General features: G+C 42.9%; 1 protein-coding gene across 3 annotated transcripts in view; it reads left to right on the forward strand.

Moving 5' to 3' along the window:
* ABCB11 (ATP binding cassette subfamily B member 11) overlaps window positions 1–22,375 on the forward strand; it is a 49,239-nt gene that overhangs the window by 7,093 nt on the left and 19,771 nt on the right. For 2 of the 3 annotated variants that reach the window (XM_083626355.1, XM_083626356.1), the window contains exons 4-17: window positions 191–244; window positions 1,843–1,885; window positions 2,852–3,093; window positions 6,520–6,607; window positions 8,256–8,389; window positions 9,809–9,980; window positions 11,310–11,434; window positions 12,535–12,709; window positions 13,444–13,557; window positions 14,749–14,859; window positions 14,969–15,094; window positions 16,423–16,626; window positions 17,860–18,030; window positions 19,412–19,613. In XM_083626355.1, coding sequence (XP_083482481.1) covers window positions 191–244; window positions 1,843–1,885; window positions 2,852–3,093; window positions 6,520–6,607; window positions 8,256–8,389; window positions 9,809–9,980; window positions 11,310–11,434; window positions 12,535–12,709; window positions 13,444–13,557; window positions 14,749–14,859; window positions 14,969–15,094; window positions 16,423–16,626; window positions 17,860–18,030; window positions 19,412–19,613 — 1,961 coding nt within the window. Of the gene's footprint in view, window positions 1–190; window positions 245–1,842; window positions 1,886–2,851; window positions 3,094–6,519; window positions 6,608–8,255; window positions 8,423–9,808; window positions 9,981–11,309; window positions 11,435–12,534; window positions 12,710–13,443; window positions 13,558–14,748; window positions 14,860–14,968; window positions 15,095–16,422; window positions 16,627–17,859; window positions 18,031–19,411; window positions 19,614–22,375 lie in introns of those variants that run through there. The other variant, XM_083626357.1, reaches the window with a different exon arrangement.

The raw sequence follows: 22,375 nt of genomic DNA on the forward strand, positions 1-22,375 counted from the left end.
TTAAAAATAAGGTCCAGTTCCTTGTATTTCAAATGCCTCTATTCAAAATGACGATCCTGTTGCAACTGAAGCCATAACAATGTCCCAAGATGATAACATACATTTTGATGGATAAAATAAATTTGAATGGAAGTGCATGGGAATAGGCCCCTTAAGAGTACTCACATGGATATTGCCTTGCCTTTCACAGGTATTTCCATAATAAAAAGGAAACTTCTTCAAAGAACAATACAAAAGGGAACAAGTAAGTTAAGCTGGTTACTCTTCTATCAGGATAATTGCCGGGCCCATTCATTCATTCTGCTAAACTTTGCAGGAGTGACAGAGGGTGGTGAAGGAGGTAAAATCTCTGTGACAAGATGTGCTGACAGCCATCCTTCAGACAGTTTTCAAATGGGATTAGAGAAATAATTCACGGAGGCTAGGGCTAGTAACTGGCTGATAGCCATAATGGTTGTAAACTGTGGCCAGGATCATGATGGGGAGGAACTGTGTGTGAGAGAGGGTTATTGCCCCCTTGTGTCCTGTTTGTGGGCTCCCCAAATGTATCTGTTGGAAACTGGGTGCTGGACTAGATCTGGCCTTTGCTCTGATCTTGTGGGGCTCTTGTGTAATAAGGAAATGCAACACGTCAGTCCCGAAACGTAATAACCCAGCATGAACCCATTTCTAGAAACTCTTTACTTCTTTACAAAGACCCCACCATGCACTCACATACCTCACTTTCTACCTCACAAGACCCACTTCATGCCACTGTGTAAGACAGGTAATCATTTACCATGATGTGTGTGTGTGTGTGTGTGTGTGTGTGTGTGTAACCAACAACAACTTAATACTTTAATCATCTGTATCATCCATATGGATGGTGGCAATAGGATTCTTTTCCACTTCCCTTCTACCAAGCGCTATTTTTCTAGAAAAAAAGAGGTGCTGGAACTCACTATGAACACCTCCCTTGTTCTCTTATAATGGCAATGGCGCCCACCTGAGAGGGGCCGGAACTGAATTCTGGCGGGGGAGGGGGCTCGGAGCCCTGCTTCTATATAATATTTCTGCTCAAGTGCAGAAGATTCACTTCATCATTGGGCAGGGCAATACAGATTGGTGCATAATGTGTGGTAAATTCTGTCAGAATATATTGGGTGTGTGTGTGTGTTTGTTTGTGTTTTCAATGCAAGTATTGATGTCGTGCAAGTATATGGGTGGTTCAATGACAGCAATAACAAACCACAGCTTGTAACCCTTCGGGCAGCACAAATTTATCCCTCAGATTAAGCTGCCAGCCTCTCCCATCTCTGCCTCATTGTTCCAAGAACCGCCTTGCCTTCTGTACTATGCTCACTCATCTTCTTTTGGGGCCTAAAATAGGGTTCAGTTGTGGCTGGATCTAGAATAACAAGAGTCTCCTTTAATTTGTCAAGCAAAGCACATTCTTTCACAGAAGTCAGAAAACGGCGTTACAGCAAACTTTTATATGCTATTTTTGCAAATGTTTTGTTATAACACCAGTCAATATCAATTACATGAGGGGGGCTTTTGAGATATGCTCCTGTAGTCCAGCATCTGTAAAAGACCACTTAGGGAACATGCTGTGAAACTGGACTTCTCAGGAGTGCAGTGTGTGTGTGAAAATATTGGAGAATTCTTGACTGTCTTGGATTGATTCAATGGTGGGGGGAAGAGGCTGCTGGTGGTAGGATGGAGCTGCCTTTACACATAGACTTCTTTGGCACTGTGAAGAGGTTCTTCCATCAGGCAATACAACAAAAGGAATTTGATTCTGGGGGAAAGAATACAACTTTCATAATACAACACATTTTGCTTTCTTTCTTTTTTAAACAGGACATCAGAGAAGAATGAAATTCGAGTTGGCTTCTTTGAGTTGGTAATAAAATTGTTGCTTTTCACCACTTCATATATCTGCTGTGGTTCTATAGATCAGGGTGGTCAGATTCCCAGCTTATAGGGTCGTCATAATCGCAACTACCCTTTTGAGATTCAAGTACAAATGGAGACAGCTTTGTATTTTGTTTTTCCAAAACTGTTATGGGGAGCCTGATGTTCACTGTGAAGGTGGTGCATGTTGTTACTCCAAGAAGGAATGGTGGAGCTTAGCATTAAAGGTAAAGGTAAAGGGACCCCTGACCATTAGGTCCAGTCGTGACCGACTCTGGGGTTGCGGCGCTCATCTTGCTTTATTGGCCGAGGGAGCCGGCGTACAGCTTCTGGGTTTTGTGGCCAGCATGACTAAGCCGCTTCTGGTGAACCAGAGCAGCGCACGGAAACGCTGTTTACCTTCCCGCCGGAGCGGTACCTATTTATCTACTTGCACTCGACGTGCTTTCAAACTGCTAGGTGGGCAGGAGCTGGGACCAAACAACGAGAGCTCACCCTGTCACAGGGATTCGAACTGCTGACCTTCTGATCGGCAAGTCCTAGGCTCTGTGATTTAACCCACAGCGCCACCTGGGTGAAATCCAGTGCTATAGTTCCACTCATGGAGTGGCTTTTGACTTAGAAGAGCATCTATTAATGCAAAAGAAGGGAGGTGATTTGCACTGATATCTCTCTTCCATACGCAACCCTTGTGCCTTCTTCCGCATTTATCTAGAGGGTCCTACAAGCTTCTGCAACAGATTTTCAGTTCTCAAGGGACTGTAGCAGGAAGGTGGGATCAGAAAACAACTTCCGTTTATTTTAGTGGCCGCCTCTGCTGGATCAAAGCCATTCTGCCAGTGAAGCCTTGGGTTTCAGCCATTGTTAGTAAAAAAACAATTGGAACATGAATATACAAAGGAGTGATGCATAATTTTTTTGTGAATGCTCTTTGTCTGTTTCCCCCCACTTAAAGTTTAGATTTGCTTCTTCATCTGAGAAACTGATGATGGTTTTCGGTGGCATCTGCGCTGCTCTTCATGGAGCTGCCCAGCCAGCCATGTTGATTGTCTTTGGGGTAATGACAGACACATTTATTCAATATGATATCGAGAAGCAAGAGCTTAGTGACCCGAACAAAGGATGTGTGAATAACACTATAGTGTGGATCAACAGTTCCTATCACCAAAACGACAACAATACACCAGTGAGTTGTGGGTAAGTGGACAAGACATTTTGTTTTTTTTTTTAAATAATTTTTTATTAGAGTTTTACAGAAAAGAAAAATAGAAATTCTCAGAATAAGAAACCATAAGTTACAGAAAAAAGAAACACAAGAAAATACAAAGAAAAAATCACAACTAATTAAAAAAAAAAAATTTAAGCGAAGAAAGAAAAAAAATAAAACAAATCCATTTTTCCCAATGACCTCAGATTCATATGCTTATGTTCTTGACCTCCTCACGCCTCCCCCCTTTTGTATTCCCATTTAGATATTTAATTCAGCAAATTCTTACCCTTTTTCAAATATTTAAACTTTATACCATAACATATTCTATATCCATATTTTCAACCAATCATCAATGCCTTTTTTGCATAATCTTGTTAACTTTTATCACTAATTACCACTTATTACCAATCCAAGCACAGTTTCAACATTCATTAATTTTATAGTATTTCTGAAGATAGTCTTTAAATTTCTTCCAGTCTTCTTCCACCAACTCTTCTCCCAGGTCTCAGATTCTGCCAGTCATTTCCGCTAATTCCATATATTCCATCAGCTTCATCTGCCACTCTTCCCGGGTGGGTAAATCTTGTGTCTTCCAATACTTTGCAATAAGAATTCTTGCTGCTGTTGTTGCATACATAAAGAAAGTTCTGTCCTTCTTTGGCACCGATTGGCCGACCATGCCCAAGAGAAAGGCCTCTGGCTTCTTCAGGAATGTATATTTAAATATTTTTTTCATTTCGTTATAAATCATCTCCCAGAAAGCCTTAATCTTTGGGCATGTCCACCAAAGGTGAAAGAATGTTCCTTCATTTTCCTTACACTTCCAACATTTATTGTCGGGCAAATGATAGATTTTTGCAAGCTTGACTGGTGTCATGTACCACCTGTATATCATTTTCATAATATTCTCTCTTAGGGCATTACATGCCGTAAATTTCATACCTGTGGTCCACAACTTTTCCCAGTCAGCAAACATGATGTTATGACCAACATCTTGTGCCCATTTAATCATAGCAGATTTAACGGTTTCATCCTGCGTGTTCCATTTTAGCAGCAAGTTATACATTCTTGAAAGTGTTTTAGTTTTGGGTTCTAACAATTCAGTCTCCAATTTTGATTTTTCCACCTGGAAACCTATTTTTTTGTCCAGATTATAAGCCTCTCTTATTTGAAAATAGTGCAGCCAATCTCGCACCTTATCTTTTAATTTCTCAAAACTCTGCAATTTCAATTTATCTCCTTCTTGTTCCAATATTTCCCAATATTTCGGCCATTTGGCCTCCATATTGGACTTTTTCAGTGCCTTTGCCTCCATTGGTGACAACCACCTTGGGGTTTTGTTCTCCAATAAGTCTTTATATCTTAACCAGACATTAAACAATGCTTTCCTGACAATATGGTTTTTAAATACTTTATGAGCTTTAACCTTGTCGTACCACAAATATGCATGCCACCCAAAAACATTATTAAAACCTTCTAAATCCAAAATGTCTGTGTTTTCAAGAAGCAGCCATTCTTTCAGCCAACAAAATGCGGCCGATTCATAATAAAGTTTCAGGTCTGGCAGGGCAAAACCACCTCTTTCTTTAGCATCAGTTAGTATTTTAAATTTTATTCTGGGCTTCTTGCCCTGCCAGACAAATCTAGAGATATCTCTCTGCCACTTCTTGAAACAGTCCATCTTGTCTAAAATTTGCAAAGATTGAAACAAAAACAACATCTTTGGCAATACATTCATCTTTATAGCCGCAATTCTGCCCAACAAGGAAAGCTTCAGGTTTGACCATATCTCTAAATCTTTCTTCACTTCTGACCAACATTTCTCATAATTATCTTTAAATAAATTTAAGTTCTTAGCAGTCATGTTAACCCCCAAATATTTAACTTTCTTTACTATTGTTAGGCCTGTCTCCTTCTGAAACCTTTCTTTCTCAATCAGTGTTAAATTTTTCTCAAGAACTTTAGTTGTGGACAAGACATTTTGCATTGTGTCCGGTGCTAATACTACTCAGAGTAGCCCCACTGAAGTTAAAGAACATGACTAACTTGGGTTCATTAGTTTCATCAGGTAGACTATGGGTAGAGGCTGGACATAACTTTACAGTAATATCTCAGTATTTCGATATTTATAGACCTTACAAATGAGCAAAGCATTTTATCTCCTCTGTTATTAAATGACATTGTCTGAAATATGCTGCATTCTTGCACAGAAGACAAACCAATGATACTCCAGGTCAGTTTACCAGCCTGCCTTCATATACGTGTGATTACACCACTGGGCATTGGCTTTGTAGTTTTGCAAACTCCATGCTTTAAATAATATTCCCATACCATATCCTATCGCAGTTGGACTAATGTCACCTCCTCTCCAGAGCTGGAGGTGTTGCTACTTTGTTCATTTCCTGGCTAATAATTGCTCATTTTAATTTATGCTTCCCCTACCATTGAGTCTAGCCAGCTTTGCCAACTGCTGGCTCTTACTAGAACGTGTAAAAATATAAATTCGTCAGTCATTTTTCTAAGATTTGCTTTGTACTGCCCTGGTTCTGTAGAAGTAAAAAAAAAAGAAAAAGAAAGATATATCTTTACTTTTGGCATTTAGAACTATTGTGCACAATTTCAACAGGAAATCACACAAAGGTAAATGTCCTTTGGCTTCAAAAGTTGCAGCTGCAACCCACAAGTCAATAATGGTTGAGTACTTGGATTTCAGGGCCAAAGATAATTGATCTAAACTTAAGGTTGATTCACTTGTCCCACCTAAGCACCATTTTTTGGCAGTGGTTCAGATTCAGCATTCTTACGCATGTTTACACAGAAGTAAGTCCCACTATATGGAATAGGACTTGCTTCCAGGTATATGTACATAGATTGCATCATTAGTCTTCCACAAGGAAATAGTTTGAAACTGGATCAGTTTATGCAAATGTTGAACAATAACTAATATTCCTTCTTTGTTTTGCCCTTGTTGAATTACACATCAACGTTAGCATTTAATGCTTTTAATGTTTGATGTTTTACTGAGGTTTTATAATTTGTTGGAAGCCACCCAGAGTGACTGAGGCAACCCATTCAGATGTGTGGCATATAAATGATTGTTGTTGTTGTTGTTGTTAATATTAATGGAGAATATGGTGGAACTATTTTGTCAGACTGTCTGCTACTTACAGTGCATATTATTTTGGAAAGTCAGTTTTTTGTTTTCACTATAATCCCTTACTCTGTCCTCTCTATCCTCTCTGAATTCATACCCAAATATTAACTGAGGGAAAAGAACAATGGAAATAAGTTCATCTAGCTGCTAATGAAGTTACATTATTTCTCATATTAATTTTGCCTGCAGGCACATCGATTCAAGATGGACTGATTTACCAAGGTCATATATCTTCTTTAATTCTTTCTTTATCTTTCAGGTTGCTGGACATTGAAACGGAAATGAGTTATTTTGCAAGTTACTATGGGGGAATAGGCTGTGCAGTGCTTGTGCTGGCATACTTCCAGGTCAGTACAGTGGTACCTCAGGTTACATACAGTTCAGGTTACAGACTCCACTAACCCAGAAATAGTGCTTCAGGTTCAGAACTTGCTTCAGGATGAGAACAGAAATCGGGCTCCAGCGGCGCGGCAGCAGCAGGAGGCCCCATTAGCTAAAGTGGTGCTTCAGGTTAAGAACAGTTTCAGGTTACGTACGGACCTCCGGAACAAATTAAGTACTTAACCTGAGGTACCACTGTATTATTATTTACTTCCTCATATTGTTTTCCACAATAGAAAATGGCTTAATGTCGGTGACACTCACCTGAAAAACAACAAAAAGGCAGCTAAACTCCAGTTTGGAGTGCAACCACCCAGAAGGCCCTGCCTTGTGTTCCCATTCATCCCTCCCAACTTCCTGTGGACATTTGTTGACTGGAATCCTTCAGCGATGGGCATTGTGAGGCAATTTTTATGCTGCTGTCTCATGGTGACGATCCAGATCCAGTTATATACATGTCCATGTGTTTAGTAGGCCTACTGGAGTAGGTTTATAAGCCTGAGCTTTGTTCCCATGCTTCAAGTCATGTAGAATGCACACAAAGGGACCAAGTGTTTATTTGCCCTTTAATCATAAGAGTTAACAGAAGTGGTTTGGTTTTTATACAGTTAGCTCCTCAATGTCAAGATCAGTAATGGTAGGCAAGGCTCTCTGGAGGCAGCTTGCTCACCACATTTCACCATGCCTTATAAAATGCAGCTACAATGTGCAAGGTTGGAGTATTCTAGGGTGTATTCTAAATCCTGATGGGAAGGCCCAGCTATCTCAGACAGCAGCAGTGAATTTGCTCCTCAAGAACACTATGTGGCTTACAATATGACGTGGAAAGGGTTCTGTGGAGGTAGAAATTTATGAAAGCAGTACATGTTACGACCTGACTGCTGTTCCCAAGCACATAAAAGCACCCTGTTATGTACTGTACTTTTCTGTGTATAAGATGCCCCCATATATGACGCCCCCTATTTTGGGGGACTCAAATTTAAGAAAATTGGGGGAGATGGCACGGAGTTGTTGAGTTTTTTGGGGGGAATTACGTAGGGTTGTTGCAGGGGATTGCCGAAAATCGCTCACCCGCATGCGTCCAAAAATCCGCCTCTCAAATGTCCCCTCGCCGGCAGAAGCTGCCAATCTCCTGCCAAATTACCACAGCTTCAGTCACTCAACACCAGCCATTGACACAGCAACCAATAACACGCCCAATAGCTGCTGACAGCCGTGGCAGCAACCAATCAAATGTCCACCCTATGCACTATCCATGTATAAGACGACCCCTATTTTTAGCATAATTTTTAAAGAAAAAAACCGGAAAAGTACGGTATACATTCTGTTCCTGGTTAAAGCCAGGCAATTCGCACTAATGTAACTGTGTTAATGGCTCCTGCCAGCCATTGTAGCATATATCTGTAGATGCCGGAATCAACTTATAAAGCATGTGCAGGGTTTTTATAACAGAAATAATCAATGCCAAATAAAGCCAAAATTAGAAATTTTTTTTCCATTTAGCTGGCTGTGCTGTCAATATTTGCATCGTGTTTTCGTAGTTGCTAGATGATCACCCCTCCCCCTTTTAACTGTGACTCTTCCTTATCGCTCATTCTTCCCTACCCCCTACAGATCAGCTTATGGGTAATCTCAGCCGCTCGACAGACACAGAAAATCAGAAAAGCCTATTTCAGGAAAATAATGAGGATGGATATAGGCTGGTTTGATTGTACATCAGTGGGGGAACTCAGTACACGTATTTCTGAGTGAGTAATCTCAGACATCCATTGGTGGATGAGGTCAGCATGTTTTTAAGACGCTGCATGCTAATGAGTAGTCTGTGCGAGGTTGTGTGAGTGAAGAATAATATCTACAGTATTACTTGTAACAGACTGGGGTCTGACTCCAAAGCAGAGCTAATATTCCACTGGATTTTGCTAGCAATGTGAGAGAAAATTGGTTTGAATTTGCACTTCTTAGAACAATAAATGAGTTGAAAACAGAGCTGGCTTTCCAAATTCACACTTGTGATGCAGTTCTTCAATTAAAAGTGTGTAGAAAAATGCATATTTTGGGGGAAAGTGTACATTAAAAATGCATGTATTAGTGAAAATCACATACACAAAATGCATTACATAAAGGAATACTGCTTGCAAAAAAAAATGTGTGCATTAGACAAAATTACATACAAAAATGCATGTTCACACTGAAACCACTTTGAGGTACATAAATTTAATGAAATAATAATAAGGAAACATTGGTGCATTTCTGTGAGGACGTTAAAAATAATAATCACAAACTGATGAGAAAGTGTTACGAAGACCAGAAAAAATGAGAAACTAAAAAAACCAAAACTGATGGATTTGTCCATCTTTAGCAGCTGCCGAAAACAACAGGTATTAAAAGGGTAGAAGATGAAACTATTATCTCTGCTTGAAACTTCCTACCATTAGGAAACCATTACTTTGCATGTGTGTTCAGATGTCGAAAAGGCCACCATAGGCACTTAAGCAGAGATGTAGAAGCAGGTGGGAGGAAGCAGCCATGAGCCTCACAGGGAGAGGGTGGAAACACACAGATAGCAAGGCAGGTGTGTCATGTAGACATTTTCCCAGCAAAAAAATCTAAGGCCTTCCCTAACCTGGTACCTTCGACGTGCTTTGGACTGCATCATCCTCAGCCAGTGCAGTTGTAGTCCAAAACATCTGGAAGGCAGCCCTGTTTGCACCATCAACTGGCCTGCCATTTTTTCACAAGCTGGTGATGCTTGATGAGCATGTCCTTTTGTTGCTAAGTAACCCTGCCAATGCTCATTCACTCTCCTTTTCCATGGCTGACACATAGCACAGCCAGTCTCCAAGCTTACAAGGAGAACTGGGGTGAGGAGGAGAAACACAAGCACAGGTTTGTTGGCAAGTAGAGTCCAAGAGGGGGGTGGTTCGTAAGCCAAATACCTGTCCCAGAAACCCAAGAACCTACAGCCAGCCTGGAATCTAAAAGGAAAGGCTTGTTTACTTCAGACCTCAGTTCCCAAATGTCTGAACAAAGGAACGAAGAGATAAAAGCAAATGAGATAAATGGCTCTCATCAATATTTCTCCAATGTAGAAACAAATTGAATGAATATTTGGGATTGCAATAAGGGTCATATGCAACTGCTGCTTCAACTTTTTTTGTTCTCCACAGTGACGTAAATAAAATAAATGATGCTATTGCTGATCAAGTAGCGGTCTTTATCCAGCGGTTCACCACCTTTATTTGTGGATTCATGTTAGGATTTGTCAGAGGCTGGAAGCTGACCTTGGTTATTATCTCAGTCAGTCCACTACTTGGGGTTGGAGCTGCCATGATTGGCCTGGTAAGGAACAATGCCATTCGTATCTAATTATGGCTGCTTTGTAGTCATGGAGAACTATGGCAAGATTTTAAAGTTGCTGGCTGTTTAAAAACAACAACTACTCCACAGAACTCTGTCAAACCACCTACTAAGGGTTTTTAAAAATCTGTCCAATATCTATTTTTCACTGTTGTTCAGTAGTGCTGTCTGTCTTTCCTATAACCAAACTGAGAGCCTCAGTAAACCCAACTGGATTTTTGCCACTGACTTCAGAGGGATGTGCATGCAGTAATGGAAGCCACAATACCTTCGATCAACCTTTCTCAAACCTGGTGTTCTGCAGATGTTACTGGATTACAGCTGGAGTTATTGGACTACAGATGATACTACATCTCCCATCAGTCCCAAACCAGCATTGCCAGGGTTGTTTGGAGTTGTATTCCAGCAACATCTGGGGGGCATCCAGTTGGGGAATGCTTCATTAGGTAATTTTTGTTGTGCCATAAGATTCTTCCTTGGTTTTGCTGCACAAGCAAGCACGTCCAGCCCTCTGAAAGCTGGCTCTGTGGAAGGCAGGCATTTAACAAACTCCCTGTCAACCTCATCTAAACATTCACAGAGAAATCCTCTGTGAAGCTGGAAGGCTGACAAAATCTTTGTAATAGAAATATTAGGTGTGCTGTGTAACGGTTGTATGATGGCATATGCAACATCAATATTTTATATAGCTGATTCTAGAGTGGAATATGGTGATGTTGCCTAAAATGCACCTATATAATGCACTAGATAAGCCAACCTGATCTATCACATAAGCTATTTAGCACATGACTATGGGTAGGGGCGCGGGTGGCGCTGTGGGTTAAACCACAGAGCCTAGGACTTGCTGATCCGAAGGTCAGCGGTTTGAATCCCCGCGACGGGGTGAGCTCCCATTGCTCGGTCCCTGCTCCTGCCAACCTAGCAGTTCAAAAGCACGTCAAAGTGCAAGTAGATAAATAGGTATCGCTCCGGTGGGAAGGTAAACGGCGTTTCCATGCGCTGCTCTGGTTCGCCAGAAGCAGCTTAGTCATGCTGGCCACATGACCCAGAAGCTGTACGCCGGCTCCCTTGGCCAATAAAGCAAGATGAGCGCCGCAACCCCAGAGTCGGCCACGACTGGACCTAATGGTCAGGGGTCCCTTTACCTTTATGGGTAGGTGAAGTGAGCAAAAAAGAAAAAGAAGAATGAATTTGCTACATAAATGTGTCCTTTGTAAATGTAGATAACCCAGTGTGACAGCAAGGAGCTTGTACAATCCAAAGGAGAAAAACCTTCACTGCCTAAATGAATCTTCTTACTGATTGGTTTAGGCTGTGGCAAAGCTGACAGGTCGAGAATTAAAAGCTTATGCAAAAGCTGGCGCTGTGGCCGATGAAGTGCTCTCATCCATCAGAACAGTGGCTGCTTTTGGAGGGGAAAGAAAAGAAGTTGCAAGGTTGGTTCGTATATCATGACTGACTCAAAGACCTGAAGAAATTTAAAAGCAACAAAGCCTATGATTTTAAGAGCATAACACGTGCAGGAAGATGAATCCTCTCCTTTGCTATAGCTTAGATCCACCCAGTCTATCATCCCATACAGTACACTTTCCCCCAAACTTTCTAGTACAGGCATCCCCCCAGTTACATTGGGGATATGTTCCAGGCCCCTGCACACATAAGCGAAAATTGCGTAAGCCTCCACTAAAAAGCCTCTAAATGCCTGTTTCCCCCCTGCTCCCCAGCTCTGTCTCTACTTCTCTCTCTCTCTCTCTTTCTCTCTCCACACAACTCTATCTCCAACTAGAGTTGAAGCTCTGGGACCAGCTGGAGGACGTGCGAAAAAGTGGCTGCTGCTGCTGCTGCGCTACCCTGCACATCAGCTGTTAGGTGGGGAAGCTGAGCAGCCTAAACAAAGCCCCGCAGTGCCTTGAGTCTCTTTGGGGCTTCCTCCGCCCTCACTGACGTTCTCTTCGGGCTCTGGAAAGGGTCTTCTTGCAAGCCACAGGGACTCTCCAGCTCGCTACCACTATTTCTAGGGATGAACGTATCATATCTATCTATCTATCTATCTATTTCCCAGCACTGCGCATATATGCAGTGACACTCCAGTCAATCATGCGTAGGTGGGGAGAATGCCTATATTTCAATATGATATGGGGAGGAAATAAGGTGCAGGACGGGGAAGGGGTCCAGCACCCCTCATCCAAAAAAGTAGAAGATAGACTCCTCCCCCTTGCACTACCCACCCCTTATTTTGAATCAGACCATTGGTCCAAATTGTTCAGCATTGCCTACACTGAATGGCAGCAGATGTCTGGGGTTTCATGTGTGAGTCTCTCCCAGTCTGACCTGGAGAGGTTGGGGACCGAACTGAGCACCTTGCACATGCAAAGTGTGCACTCTGCCACTGAGCTACAGGCATTACACCTGCAGCATGCAAGCATGCCTCTTTTGTAACTCCTTCAACCCCAAATATGGCCCTTACTTAGCCCCTTTGCTGTGTTTTATTTTTCTCAAATGCACTTCTTAAATTTTCCTTTTGTTCTTTCCGCAGATATGACAAAAACCTAGTGTTTGCCCAAAACTGGGGAATTAGAAAGGGAATAATAATGGGATTTTTCACCGGTTACATCTGGTGCATCATTTTCCTGAGTTATGCGCTAGCATTTTGGTACGGCTCAAAACTTGTTCTTGAAGATGAGGAGTACTCACCTGGCACACTTATACAGGTAAGGCTTTCAGTGGTTTCCCCCGTTTTTCCCCCTCAAAGCACTTGCACTTCCAGCCACCTCATTGCTTTGAAAAACAATGTGGGTGCTTTGTAAATTTTTCAGTGTAACCTTAACAGGTGGGACCTGTAGTGTAAAGCTGCAGCATACCTAGTAGGAGGTATTCTGTTCAGGGTTCCAGCTAGCCTTTGTGCAGAATTCTCCTCTTCTTTTGCCACCATCCCACACATTTTTCTGTCACACCTCCCTACAGCCAGTCAGCATTCTACACTTACCAAGCATATTCACTGGGCTGGTATTTGTGTGTGGGGGGGTGTCCCTTGGGGTCATTTCCTCCTCTCCCCCTCCAGCTGGCTGAGACCTTCCTCCTATGCACAAATGGTGTCATTTTGACTACTCAAGGATTGCCACTCAGATAATGAATTCACTATAAGATATATTTCAGAGCATCCTTTAAACCTTCCTTGGAACCTCCCTCTACCCATCTTAAAATTTGAAATGTTTCCCTTAGTTGAGAAAAGAAAACAACAATGCCATTTTAAATTGCATTCCTGCCTTCAGATCTATAAATATCGTTTTTGTACCCTCCTTAATATATCACACAGGGCCAAAACATTTTTCTGCCTTCCAGAATGATTCCTTCTAATTATAATTTAATTTCTGCTCCAATGCAATTTTTAAAACCACCCAGAAAACATAATTGTTTTCCTCTACCCCCTTTTCTTTCTTTTCAGGTTTTTTTTGGAGTTCTGGTAGCTGCCTTAAGTCTTGGCCAAGCTTCTCCTTGCCTGGAAGCCTTCGCCACTGGCCGAGGAGCTGCAACAAATATCTTTGAGACGATAGATAAAGTGAGTAGCTCAACTGGTTCAGCGCCACTAGCCTGTGTTGGAGGGTGAAATAAATGATCCTTGCATCAGCTTAAGGGCTTCTGCCAACAGCACAGATGAGAAATATTATGGTGATTAAGGGGAAAATTGATTGCAGATTAAAGCAAACCAGCACCATGCCTGTGCATTTGACAAAGAGCGCATTCGTCCAAGTGGCAGTTCTAAATGATTGCTTATGAATATTCAAAGTATCAGCAAGCTCCAATATTTATCTATTAGGAGTCAACTCTATAAGCGGTCTGATCGCCAAGACACTCAGCTCCGCAAAGTGGTTTCAGGAATTAAGCCGCTATGGTCTCCCTTGATTTATAAGGAATGAAGTGAAGCCAAAGGCTCAGATAAGGGCATTAATACATATAGTGTTACCAAAGCTTCAGGGAATGGAGAGAATGGAATAGCGAGCAAATATAACCCTTTGTAATCCGATTGGGTGCAAATAAGCTACATCCGTAGCAGCCAGCTGTGCTCTTCTGCTTTTAGCTCTCGCATAGCAGAAAATAATGCTTACTTAACAGCTTTGATGCGCGTGATTAGAGAACGAGACGAGTGGGTCGTAGGAAAATGTGTATAATGCCTTGCACTTTTTAAAGAATATCTTTAGCAGTGCAATCCTGTGCATGGCTACTCAGATGCAAGCCTGAGTTCAATGGGATTGACTCCCAGGAAAGCCAAAGTTATTCCCCAAGCATGGTCTGGGCATGTGGTCTCTTTGCATAGCAGGCACATTGTGCCCCTTGACTCAAAGACCAGGTGAAAGGTGGACAGCACGGAACTTGGGGGTGGATGAAAACAGACCAAAACTTTACAGATTGCAGCAGAGTTGGCATGTCTTAGGGCCAGGATCCGTTAACATCCTTAGACTTCTCATCTGAAGTCCGATTCACCATCCCAATTCGCCTGTTGGGGAGTGCCATGGGAGTTGACCAGCATCTAGGGAGGCAGTGTGGCGGCTACCCAAGTGCCAGGCATCCCATTAGTAATCTGAAATGGGTGGCACCATCCCCAGCCAACTCCAGACTCTGGCCAGGAGCTGGAGCAACTCCTTAAGACCCTCTTACAAGGGTCTTCCTTATGTCTGGATTCTACCCAGTGCAAAAAAGAGAAACAGCTTTTCTACAAGGGAAGTAATATAACCGATTAACTCTGCCCCAGAAACCTGTTATTGACTGTATGTCAGAAGATGGCTACAAGCTGGATAAAGTCCGCGGTGAAATTGAATTCCATAATGTGACTTTCTACTACCCATCCAGGCCTGACGTAAAGGTAAGAGCTTCACTTTTCTGGTTAACCATTATAGCTGCTTCCAGTTACTGCTTTGAACATCAGGGAAAACACTTTTAAAACATGTGATCTTGTTCATTTTTATTTCCAGATTTTAGAAAAACTCAACATGGTTATCAAGGCAGGGGAAACAACAGCTTTTGTTGGACCCAGTGGAGCTGGAAAGAGCACCACAATACAGCTCATCCAGCGATTTTATGACCCTAGTGAAGGCATGGTGAGAGCTTTACCTAACTTCTTTGTAAGAGAGTGGTCACTGTCATTTTCATCCCTCCCCCCCACCCTTTTTAATTAAAAATCCTGTAAAACGACTACATGACTTCCATTTTCATTTAAAGAATCCTGGGACATGATTCTTTCCCACTGTGGGTATAGAGCAGGGGTAGGCAACCTAAGTCCCATGGGCAGGATGCAGCCCAATCGCCTTCTCAATCTGACCCGTGGACGGTCCAGGAATCAGCATGTTTTTACATGAGTAGAATATGTCCTTTTATTTAAAATGCATCTCTGGGTTATTTATGGGGCCTGCCTGGTGTTTTTACATGAGTAGAATGTGTGCTTTTATTTAAAATGCATCTCTGGGTTATTTGTGGGGCATAGGAATTTGTTCATTCCCCCCCCCCCAAGAAAAAAATATAGTCCGGTCCACCCACGGCTGAAAAGGTTGCTGACCCCTGGTATAGAGCAGGGATAGGGGAGAAATTAGATTCAGTTTGCATTTAAAGGTGAACATACTTAATATGCGCTTTCTGAATCAATATATGAAGTGAAATCCAGCCAGCCTTTGAAATTCAGTTTTCTGAATTTTGCAGTGCAGTTCTCCTGCAAAGTAGCATGTACATAGAATAGGGTAAGGTAAAAAGGTAAAGGACCCCTGTATGGTTAAGTCCAGTCAAAGGCGACTATGGGGTTGCAGCACTCATCTCGCTTTCAGGCCAAGGGAGCCGGCGTTTGTCCACAGACAGCTTTCCCGGTCATGTGGCCAGCATGACTAAGCCGCTTCTGGTGCAACAGAACACTGTGATAGAAGCCAGAGCGCATGGAAACACCACTTACCTTCCCTCCACAGCGGAACCTATTTATCTACTTGCACTGGCATACTTTCAAACTGGTAGGTTGGCAGGAGCTGGGACAGAGCAGCGGTAGCTCACTCCGTCGTGGGGATTCGAACTGCCGACCTTCCAATTGGCAAGCCCAAGAGGCTCAGTGGTTTGGCTACAGCGCCACCTGCCACCCTCATAGGGTAGGGTACAAAGTACTTAAAGGCATTAATTAGTAAATATAGCATATAAAACTGCACTGTATTAGGGAAATTGCATTTCAGAAATGTGTGCATTAAGCAATATTCATGTTAAAGAACTTTCATGGGAACTTTTTTCGTTAAAAAAATCACGTAGTAGTGTGGAAATATGAAAACTGGGAGAAACCAAAATTGACAGATTCATTTATTCCTAGTGTAGAGTCTATTCCAATATCAAATACTGAGTGACTGAACAAGTGTATTATGACTATTTATTCTGCAAACAACTTGTTGTTGTTGTGTAGATTACTCTAGATGGACATGATATTCGCTCGCTTAATATTCAGTGGCTGCGTTCTTTGATTGGCATAGTTGAGCAGGAACCAGTCCTGTTTGCTACCACCATTGCAGAGAACATTCGCTATGGTCGGGAAAATGCCACTATGGAAGACATCATCAGAGCAACCAAACAAGCCAATGCCTACGACTTTATCATGGATCTGCCTGGGGTAAGGCAAGCTTCAGTTTACAATATTCAAAATCCTGATGTGACTGCATGCCTATCTAGCTTGTGACCTACAAAGTCATGCACAACTCACCAGTCAGACATTGTGGTCTTCCAGAAGTGTTTATCTGTTTTTGCAGCCTCAGGCAGGCAATGAGAACAGAATGTTTATCACACCTTGGTGGGTTCTTATACATGGCTGGTGGTGGACAATTACTGTGTAGGTCTATCCGCAGTGTTCAAGACAATATGGACACTTGCCGTCTTCTACAGTGGCCACTATCTTCTGAAGTTTACTTGTGGTTCGTTCCTTCAAAGGAGAGAGAGAAAGTAGATTTTTTTGGTGATGCCAGTGTTTATTGGCTGCAATTCCAAGGTGTGTGCCTGAGCCACTCATGCACCTACTAGGAGTTTCTTGGGTAAATTGCTTCTCAGCAGACAATCCCCTGTTGGATTAAAACCATTATTGGTATTTCCTTTTCCTTTTTTCCTTTTCCTTTTCCTTTTCCCGGGTAATGAAGAGACCATAAAGTGATGTTTAAATGTACATGGTTGTTCTCAGTAAGTTGACTGCTAGTAGAAGAAGGATAAGGACTTTCAATGGCTGTGTTCTACCTCCACTGTCAAAGTTGCTGGGGAACACAAGTTGGGGGATGGAGGAGTGCTGTTGCATGTAGGTATTGGTTGTGGGCTTCCATAGGTACCTAGTTGGCCATTATGGCCAGGTGTTCTTCTCTTCAAAGATACATATAAGAGACTTGCTTCTTCAGGTGCCTTGATATTTTTGGGGTGGGTTAGGGTGTACAACACATGTCATTCTCAAACTTATTTTGACGATTTCGAGGGGACCTAGCCATATCTCCATGGCAGAGCACATGCTTTGATTGTGTAAGCTCCACCAAAAAGACCTTAGCTAGAAAGCCAGCTGAAATTTATTGTCTGAGATCCAGGACACTCAAAAAAGATAGATAGCACCCGGTTAGGTGGATCAGACTTCTATTCATGGTTCTGTTTCATTCAGAGAGGAATAGAAGCTTGTTTTATTTCCTTAACAAAGAATTGTGTGGATGATACCTGCTTCGGGATCACATGGGGGTTTCCTGCTAGACTAGAGAGATACATGAGCTCACACCGGCACTGGGAGCACAGACAGAGGATGGGTGCAGCTCTCACCATTGAATAGGATTGAGGTAAAGACCTTTGTCACTGGTTTCATATTCCCATCCCACCGTTTTAGAAATTTGACACCCTAGTTGGAGAAGGTGGTGGTCAGATGAGTGGAGGCCAGAAGCAGCGGATTGCTATTGCTCGTGCTTTGGTTCGAAACCCCAAAATCCTGCTACTGGACATGGCTACATCAGCACTGGACAACAAAAGCGAAGCTACAGTGCAAGAGGCCCTTCATAAGGTTTGGCATTTTTAATGAGTGGGCAGATGGGCAGGGGATAACAACAACAACAACAACAACAACAACAACAACAACAACAACAACAACAATTCAATATCATGGGGGTGGGGTAGGAAACTTTTATAAACACACACACCCTCTTAAGTATAATCTCCTTAATGGTAGAGATTAGTCTCTTCTCCCCTCCACAACTTTCTTTTTATAATAAGTTTACAAGATACAAAATTATGGTGAGGTGTGGTTAGGAGAGCTAATGTGACATAGTGATTATAGTGCCAGAGTAGGAGTGGGAATCCGATATTCAACCCTCATGTTCAGGCAGTCACAATCTCTGATGTGGGGATGAGATCAGAGTGGGGAAGAGAAAGAGGAAGGGCAGGCTAAAATCCAGTTAGCAACAACAACGACAACAGTGCTATTCAGAGCTTTGCATTTGCTCCAATGCACAATTGGTGTTCTCTGGGTGTTCTTGAAATGAACGGAGAAGCCTTTAGGAGCAAGGCTGGGGCCCCGCTATGTGCACTCTGGAACTTGTTGCCTGTTTCCATAAGAAAATCAGTAGAGTGGATGCGAGGTTCTACAGCCTAGAACCTCACATCGACCCATTAACCAACAAATGTGCATGCAGTTTCCAGAATTGTTAGGCTTGTTAGCAGTGGAAACCTGGGGAGGGAGCAGTGCCAGATCAGAAGCTTGACCTGTGGTGGGGAAGAGTTTACCCCAAAGACTTTCCCAACACAGCTCTCAAAGAGCTGTTGGGAAGAGTCATGTTGGGGAATGACATGGAAGAGGTAGTGTTTCCTGTTCTGAATGGACCCATTGAAATCCATGGGCACGACTGACTGAAGTCCTTTGATCTCAGTGGGTCTGCTCTGAGTATGTCTTAATTAAATGAAACCCACAGCTTTTAAGCTTCCAACCTTTTGTACGCATTTATATGGGAGTAGATGAGTGTTCCAATACCAGAATTGCACAGCCAGGAAGCGCACAGGCACAAAGGGTGGGTTAAAAAAGCAGGGGGGGGGATTGTTCAGTAAATAGCAGGCAATGCTGGAGATGGGAGGTAGGCATGCTGCTCTTCAAACATTTGCTTGGAAATAAATATAAATATCAGTGCTGGCGTAAGACAGCTTGACGGGCACACACAGAACGTACAGATTTCTGTGTACCAGCATTCATGTCCCTCTTCCAAGCATCTCATAGGTACCTGGTTTGCAACTGTGAGTGGCCTTGATCCAGTAGAGCTCTTCGCATGTCCTTACACCAGTTAGGCTTCATTCCATGCTCCGTGACCGACCACACACACAAAAGCAAAGAGACCAAAGCCTACCTGTTTTACCCATCTGTTTGCTTCACTGATATTTTCCCCCCATTGCTTTAGGCTCGCGTTGGGCGCACGGCCATCTCCATTGCTCACCGCTTGTCCTCAATCAGAACTGCTGATGTCATAATTGGCTTTGAGCATGGAAGAGCAGTGGAAAGGGGGAAACACGAGGAGCTGATGGAACGGAAAGGGGTTTATTTCACACTGGTAACTTTGCAAAGCCAAGGGGACAAGGCACTCACTGACACGTCGGTGCAAAGCAAGTACCTTATTTTGCGTTTCTGAAAACAAGGTCAAGGTTTACTAACACAAGGAATTAATTTCCTTTTCTGTACTAACACAACTATTTCCCTATGGTCCCATGAAAAATCAGTCCTGCACATAGGTACAAAGCAAGCTGTGCCTTATTCCAGGGTTAGATTATTTGTGCATCTATCTCTGGGTCACTGATGCACCTCTCTCTCTTTGTGTGTCAAGGTCCCTAGGGCCACCCCAATAACTCACACATCACACAGAATTTTTTGTTTAAGGTTTTTTGGCATAATTTTGGCCACAACTTTATTAAAATACAAAAATGTGAGTGGTTGCTTAGGCATTGGTTGTGACTATCTGCCCCCCCCATGGGAGACAGACTGACATTCTGCACGCCTGCAAAAGTCAGAAAAGGGGAATACACTTGGGGGTAGCGATGGAGCAGGGAACCTGCCCTCAGCCCTCCCCAGATGCAGCCAGGAGCTCTTGCATGGCCCGAGCCCCTTGACAGGGTGGACAAGCAATAGTTAGCCCCTGATTCCTTTAATGGAATCCCTTGCAGCAGCAGCATTAGAAGGGCAGGCACAGCCAATCCATGCCCCTCAACCAACCAAACCATAAACCAATGCCTAACCGCAACCTTACAAGTTGTGACAATTTGCTACGCAGTAGGCAAAAACCAAATGGCCCCAGCCAATCAGCCAGATGGACAAAATTCCTACTGGGCCCCTGCCCCAAGAGCAGACGACCCCATGACAGGCATAGCAAGGTCAAAGCGAACAACCCTAAATACAGGGAGGGGGGACGGGCAATCCGATGCACGGGCGAAAAGAGGAAGCCCTAGCTTCGTGCAAGGAGTTTTAGTATTTCTGGCTGTCACTCAACAAATGGCAACATTAACTTCTTCCCAACAACAAGGGAAGCCCAATCACAACAGTGGCCAACAATCAATTAGCCCACCCCATAACTTTGGAGTGTCCTGGCGGCGCCCACCGCAACACATACTCTCCATGAAGGAGAACACGCTTTCCCATTATGGCTACCTGTGATCCTGTTAACTGGAGATGCTGGAGTTCAAATCTGGATTCTTATGCATTCACAGCCTGTGCTCTGCTACTGAGCTATGGTCCCTGGGAGCAAGACCACTTTACTAGTGTCACACTTTGATGACCCCTCAACCAGCATTCTTTGCTGACACAAACTGAACAAGCCTTCTTGCTGTGCTGCAGTCCATTTTTAAAGAATGCTTCAGATTTCTGAAAGAGTTGTTGAAGCATGCAGAGCTGATATAACCTCAGACATCTTGGCGTTCTTCTAATTGAAAGCATCTTCTTACTACTCTGGGATACATTGTTTGGAAATATAAGGCACAGGGCCTACATAGCCTCAGGGCTGCTTCCTTTTTTTATATATATATAATTTATATTAGTTTTTTAACATACCATTTTCAACAGTAATTAAACATACTTTTACATCTTATTCAATTTTTTTTTACTTCCGTCAATCCTGTCTGACAATTTCCCAATCTAATCTCTTAGTATGCATTTCTTATCTTTCCTATTACATTTCAAACTCATAACCAATATCTCTATCTTTTTCTACTTTGTAACACTTCGTATATTTCTCCTTCCAAAACTTCTTGTAGTCCTACTAGCGTAATTTGTTGATTACAGTTGCTCTTCAAATAATTCATATACTTCTTCCAATCTACTGTAAATTTCTGGTCCCGCAGGTTTCGAATCCTTCCTGTCATTTTGTCCAATTCTGCATAGTCCATTAATTTCATCTGCCATTCTTCTTTCGTCGGAATTTCTTCTTGTTTCCATTTCTGTGCTAACAGTACTCTTGCCGCAGTTGTTGTATATAAAAACAATTAGACATCTTGTTAAATTGTTAAGTCTCAGGGCTCCTTCCATTCCCGCTGTGTTTTTTAATCGCCAGTGAAGAAGAAAGTTATAGCAGCCTTGAACCGTTGCCCCCTGCATTTGTGAGAATAAACTAAGGACAGAGTGCAATTTGTGCTGGGATTCACCATTTCAGAGTGTAGGAGGGGAGACTGCATGCTTGAATTCTGCTCGGAATCAAACATATCTGTATCTGTAAAACCAGTACATCAGGATAAAATGGTTATAATTTAGCTTTCATATCCTGACATTCTAGCTGTGTATTCGCAGTGATAATTTGAGGTGAGGGAATATTCGAATATGCAAGCTACCCCTTGTAGCTTGAAGTGGTAGTGGTAAAGGTAAAGGGACCCCTGACCATTAGGTCCAGCCGTGGCCGACTCTGGGGTTGCGGTGCTCATCTCACTTTATTGGCCAAGGGAGCTTCCGGGTCATGTGGCCAGCATGACTAAGCCGCTTCTGGCGAACCAGAGCAGCGCACAGAAATGCCGTTTATCTTCCCACCAGAGCAGTACCTATTTATCTACTTGCACTTTGATGTGCTTTCGAACTGCTAGGTTGGCAGGAGCAGGGACCGAGCAACGGGAGCTCAGCCCGTCGCAGGGATCCGAACCACCCACCTTCTGATTGGCAAGCCCTAGGCTCTGTGGTTTAACCCACAGCGCCACCCCCATCCCGCTTGAAGTGGTACACCCCAACAAAAACATGTAGCTTTTCTGCTCGCAGGTGTGCCAACTCGAATAAAATATTGGGGGGAGGGCAGGTAAGCCCCACCCCACATAATAGATCACAAGACACAATGCATTCACACCATTTGACTGGCAATGCCTATCAACTTGGGGGGGGCGGCCCTTCAGATAGTTTA

Source organism: Podarcis filfolensis, assembly GCF_964270895.1.
Source record: "Podarcis filfolensis genome assembly, chromosome: 1".
Lineage (NCBI taxonomy): Eukaryota > Metazoa > Chordata > Lepidosauria > Squamata > Lacertidae > Podarcis > Podarcis filfolensis.